Genomic DNA, 5,535 nt, shown 5'->3' with positions numbered 1-5,535 from the left:
GATGTATAATTACCCAGCAGCCTCATTGAGATAAACCAAATGCTTACACTTTTGATACATGTCTTTGCAAATGCATAGTTCAATAATAGTTGTTTAATCTTTTAACTGCTACGGTCAAACATTTGGGTCTAATTTTTAAACCGCGCTGGGACTACTGCCTTTTTTAATATTTTATACTCTATTTTTTAAGCCAGCCAATAGTTTTAGGCAATGTTCAATATATTCTGGTTTAAATTTTTGTCCAATTGGTTGCTACCAAGGCTGACCGGGTGCAATTCCCATCAGACGGAGCATGAAATTTAAGATTTTTTTATTCTTAATTATGGAAATGTTTGGGTTTAAAATTTAAACCGAACTGTTTAAATTCTAAGCCCAACATATGTGCTCTCTTTTTTTTACTTAGAAGGTTTGTATTTGAAACTGAATTTAGTTTGGTCATATATGTAGTCCAAAAAGTTTAAAATTAAAACCCAAATTATTAACCGTGTGTGAATTAACTATTTCAGCCTTGAGCTAAATGCATTTTAAAGCAGTTGAAATCAAATGCACACTCGGACATTCGACTTGAAGCTGCAAAAAACTGCCGTTTCACGTCTGGACAAACTTCAAAGCAGGGTCCTACTGTCGGTGGCAGAAGCAATGACAGCGTGTCCAACCGCGGCCGTAGACTCGTTCCTAGGTTCCACCCCGCTCCACATTTCTGTCTAGGCATCAACAGACTCGAGGAATTTGCATATGCAAAATTCTGACAGTACTTTTAAAAACACGACGCAACACTAAGGTGTTTTGAGCACAATACCAGGTCTCGAAATCTGCGACCTCTCCGACGCTATGCCAAAGGAAATCTGCTTTGGAAGAGAATTTCAGTTCAAAATTTCAAACCGAGATGTCTGGTCAAATGGTTTACCAGAACTAGACCCCATATATGTACACTGGTAAACAGATGGATTAAAGATGGCGGGCAGAGTAGGAGTGTCTTTCCACCTGGATCCAAACTTTCTATTACACTTGATACTTGGTTCACGGTCTTTCCGGTTGAGGTACTAGCGACCTTAATTTATGCCAGACTGAACCTTTAGAAGAGTTTTAAGGCACGTTTATAGTTATACTTTCAGATACCCAGGCGGCCATAAGGGTGCGACGATAACCTCCAGTATTTTGCGTTTATTAAAGAACCTATGGTTTTTACCTGTAATCTATTTCTACGTTTAGTTTTTATCAGATTCTGAAAAGAAAAGACGCTTCCAACATTTGCGGAGGATTGTAGAATAGACAATATACCTTGAGCCATTTTTAAAATGTTTGCAAACAACGGCTAGTTCAGTTCGTTTTTAATTAGTTTAATTTGTTCGCAAAACTCGAATATATTTGTTTAAATTTTTTTAAGTTCCCAAAAAGGTCTATGTGGTGTCAATGTACTTTTCGGTTTAAAAATGGACCAAAAAAAGCACAATTGTGGCAACTTTATCATAACTGGCATGTTATAGGACCTTATATGTATGTAAGATAACCTCCGACAATCTGACGCAACTCTATTCAGTGGTTTTTGGGTTTAGTCCGAACAACGAAAATGGCTATCATTTTATGCAAATAGGTACGTAGATAGGAGTGGCTATAATGAAGCTCGTAAAATCAAAGCTCCATTCTTTGTGAAAAATTTAAATAAATTCTAAAAAATTTTCGCATAAATTTTAGCTTTAACTAAAAATTAAAAACAAAGTTACAATAGTTCAATGGGATTTAGAAATCTAGGAAAAAAAGGTTCCCAATCGAATGATACTCGGGCGTTTACGTATGTAAATGTAAATACAATATTCCGTATCCCGAAAAGCTCCAAACTTCTGCAAAACACCGAAAAGCTCCCAAAAAAGAATTTCGCATAAACTCTCGAAAATTCTGGAATACGTCTCGCAAATAACAATTCAGTTTTTATCAGTGCGCAAAAAAAAACAAAAATATCGGATTTACCTGCGAAAAAGGTAAAAGGAAAATTTTTATTCAATTGAAGAGGAAATAATGTTTTAAGTACAATGAAATGAATTACTTCAACAAAATTTCCAGCATAATTGTCTTGCCATCATTTGTAGCTTCATTAACGTTAATATGTACTTTTACCAATTAAATAGATTAGCTAACGCGATTACCGCGTATCTGAAAGTTTAGTTGTTGGCTGCAAAGCTTGGCTGGCTGCTTGTTAATATTCCTGAGATGTGAGCTCGAAGAAAGATTTGTGGAAAGTTCCATGCAGTTAGCAAACGGCTGCATTATTGGCGAATTGGCGTAGCGATTGCTAATTATAAATGAAAGAAAATTCTTAAGAAGCAAAATGAGTTTATAACTAAAATTTCTGATAAAATGCGGGTACACTAGAAAAGCTTCACATTTGTAAAGAAATAGATTTTTATTATATTTTTATCGTTTTTTTTTTATAAAATTAATAAACTTAACACACTTCAAAAAGTAGAAAACAATTGCAAAAAGAATGATATCGTACTACGCCACCCGTTAATCGTCGTATCTTTACTGCTCCTCTCCCACTTCCTCCTCCAATGCTTATTTCAAAATGTAAATAACTCCCGGTTCCGCGCGCACCAGCTCCACAACACCGGCCGCACCCGCAGAGGGCACAGCTTGCAACAAGAGCGGCTGCGAGCGCACCAGACCGCGTTGCTTGGCCAATGCAACTCTTTGACGCGGCTGCACCAAGTTTTGCGATACTAAATCACCATCAGCGGGGGCGGCGGTAGGCGCAGGCAAAGTGGTAGTTTCCTCTGGTGGCCCATAGGTGGGATCGGGTGTTGGCTCCTCCTCTGGTGGGCCATAAACTTCATCCGGCGCAGGTGCCTCTGTCTCCGTTGGCAAATCGAAGGGAATCGCTGGCGTGACGCCAGCTGGCGGATAGGGCGCTGGCTGATCTGCCTCCGCTGCAGGTGGCGCGACCTCTGGTGCAGCACTATCGGTCACCTCAGCCTCTTGGCGTGCCAGAAAGCGATTGGGTGCCCGTCGAAGCGCTGCACGGAAACGTGGTGGCTCAGCCTGAGTTGTTGCCAAAGTGGTGGCGAATATTAAGGCCAAGACGGTGGTGTACTTGAACATTTTGTTGCGAAGAAGTTGACTGGTTGAGTTTCTGCTACTGCTGCTGCCTGGCTACACTTTGCCACTTGGATTTGATCGTAAGAATGCAATGGAAGTGTCAACGCTTTTCAGCTTTTATACTTTGGCGCAATAAATTTGATTTCATGAGCTTTATTAATAAAAAAAATAGTTCTAAGCGCAGTCAGTTCCACTCAATTACACGCACAATTGCTAGGCCTACAACCAAATTTGATGCAACGAGGATAGTTTCATTGGAGGTGGCGTACTAGGTTGTGGGTGAATGCCTGCAGTGGCAGCGCGTCGACTCATCAGACGCTGTTAGGCTATTTATTGTGCGTACGTGACAATAATGATGAGGTTGTTCCGCTCGTTTGACTGCTATGTCAAGGGCCAATGCCTAATCGTGAGTGCCCAAATGCGGATGCGTAGTATGTAAACAGAAACTTTTATGTGTTTATTTGCGCTATGTTATTGCAGCAAGCAGTGTTTTTTTGCTTAACCCTTTCAGGTCCATGCATATTTCCTTAAAAGTTGCTCGTCTCAAATGGAAATTCTGTATGTTTTTAGAAGTTTTATTTTTATTTGCCGTTTTTAAAATGTGCCTCAAATTTATTTCGCAATTTTTATCATGAATTTAAAAAAAAAAATATTTTTAAGAAAATTAGAAAAATTTTTAAAATATGTATGAAATTTTTTTGATTGCAGTTTTTTTTTTTAGAAAAAAAACTAGTTTTTACAAAGTTATCTTTCAAGAAAAAAAATCTTCAAGACCACATAATTTTGGAATAAAACTAAAAAAAAATAATATTAAGGATACAAATTTTAGAATAAATAGTAAGTATTTTTTCGGAAAATATAATTTGAAGAGAAAACATATGTTTTTAAAGACTCTTTTGGTAAAAAATAATGGTAAAATTTAATATTACGAATCATTTTTTTTTGTTTTGTTTGTTAAAAAATATTATGTAAGGGGAAACCATAAATATTGTCAAAAGATTTTTTTACGAAAAAAATTATGAGAAAAAATGGATTTTTAATGAAGTAAAGAAGTTGTCACACAAAGCGGAGGGACCTACAGTTTTACGCCGACTCCGAACGGCGATTGTATTTTAATGAGAAGTTGTTTTTCATGGCAGAAATAGACTCGGAGGTTTGCCATTGCCTGCCGAGGGGCGACCGCTGTTAAGAAAAAGCCTTTCTACATTTTTTTTTTGCGATGTTGCTTTGACCAGGGCTTGAACCCAAGCGCTGCGGAGTGGAAGCGCGCACTGCTTACCACTACAGCACAGCGGCCACCGGGAAATAATATTTATAGGAATTATATTACATAAAAAAGAAAATTTTTATTCTGAAAAAATGTATTTCTGGGGGCAAAAAACTATTTTTGAGCAAAGTAAATTTTGAAGAACACGCTCCTATTTTTACGAAAAAAGTACGAGTTTGAATATTTTTTTTCTTGATTTTTTTTTTTTGTTTAGAAATCACTTTTGTTGAAATTAATGAAATTTCACAGGAGAAAATTAACTTTTTACATACAACTTTTTTACTTGATATCAGAATTACATTTTTATCCCTCGATGAATTACAACTTACAATTCAAATCATGGGGTTTTTTTAAATAATGTGTTGGCTTATGGTACTGAGCGAGTTAAAGCACAAGAAAACACAGACAGTGAAGGGAAAATTTGAATAGTTTAACAGGCCTTAACTTTCAATACGGCGTCTCTTTAGAGCCTGATTTCATGATTGGAATAGATGCAAATCAAAGGGTTTTAAAAACCAAAACTGACAAGAGATGACGGAAAATCGTTCCAAATTGGATCATGCTCCTACCCTGTCGGAAACACCAACAACGAAAATGAGAACTTCATACATATGTATTTTCATTAAATGGACGTATTGTTTTCTAAATTTGGTAAAATTGACCCTACAACCGCCTTACATGGCGCCTAAAACCTTAAACAAATTTTGGGCCATTTAACCAGTAAATAAATGAATGAAACTACGTGTTACAGACTTTAAATATAGAAGTGCGTACAAAACTCAAAGGGAATGCCCGAATTCATTTATATGCGACTTGCGTTTAATCAACAAGTGAACCAAGTAAGCAGGTGACTAATTAAATTTAAAAATATACTAGGAGAGGGTCAGCAGCGCAAATTAGGAACTAATAGTAATGAAACTTTGAGCGAAAAATAGTGGGAATATAAATTTAATTGAAAATGGTGAACAAACAACATACTGAAGACGAGACGACAATAATTTTTGATAGTATAAAATGTTAGTGCAGATGATAGACAAAATCAGATGGCATTAGGCAGCAGCAGCAGCAGCAATCATTTCAACGAATATTTTCCACTCGTTATAAGAGCTACACCGAACAAAAAAAAAACGATGTTCCACAAGAGCGCTTTCCTATTACTGGTATTGGCCATAGCT

At 36.8% G+C, this 5,535-nt stretch overlaps 1 protein-coding gene across 1 annotated transcript; it reads right to left on the bottom strand.

Annotated features, from left to right (window-relative positions):
• Positions 1-2,364: 2,364 nt before the first annotated feature.
• On the bottom strand, positions 2,365-3,613 carry LOC118739931 (skin secretory protein xP2-like). The gene has a single exon (XM_036471433.1). The coding sequence runs from the start codon at positions 3,094-3,096 to the stop codon at positions 2,554-2,556; it is 543 nt and encodes a 180-aa protein (XP_036327326.1). The 5' UTR covers positions 3,097-3,613; the 3' UTR covers positions 2,365-2,553.
• Between the last annotated feature and the right edge of the window lie 1,922 nt (positions 3,614-5,535).

Source organism: Rhagoletis pomonella, unplaced genomic scaffold (assembly GCF_013731165.1).
Source record: "Rhagoletis pomonella isolate Grant_MI unplaced genomic scaffold, Rhpom_1.0 Rhpom_scaffold_00005, whole genome shotgun sequence".
NCBI classification, from domain to species: domain Eukaryota; kingdom Metazoa; phylum Arthropoda; class Insecta; order Diptera; family Tephritidae; genus Rhagoletis; species Rhagoletis pomonella.
This window is presented reverse-complemented; position numbering and strand designations above follow the sequence as displayed.

What these genes read in the sequence shown, in the direction of transcription:
- LOC118739931 (XM_036471433.1), bottom strand. Translation starts at nt 3,096, where the DNA reads ATGTTCAAGTACACCACCGTCTTGGCCTTAATATTCGCCACCACTTTG.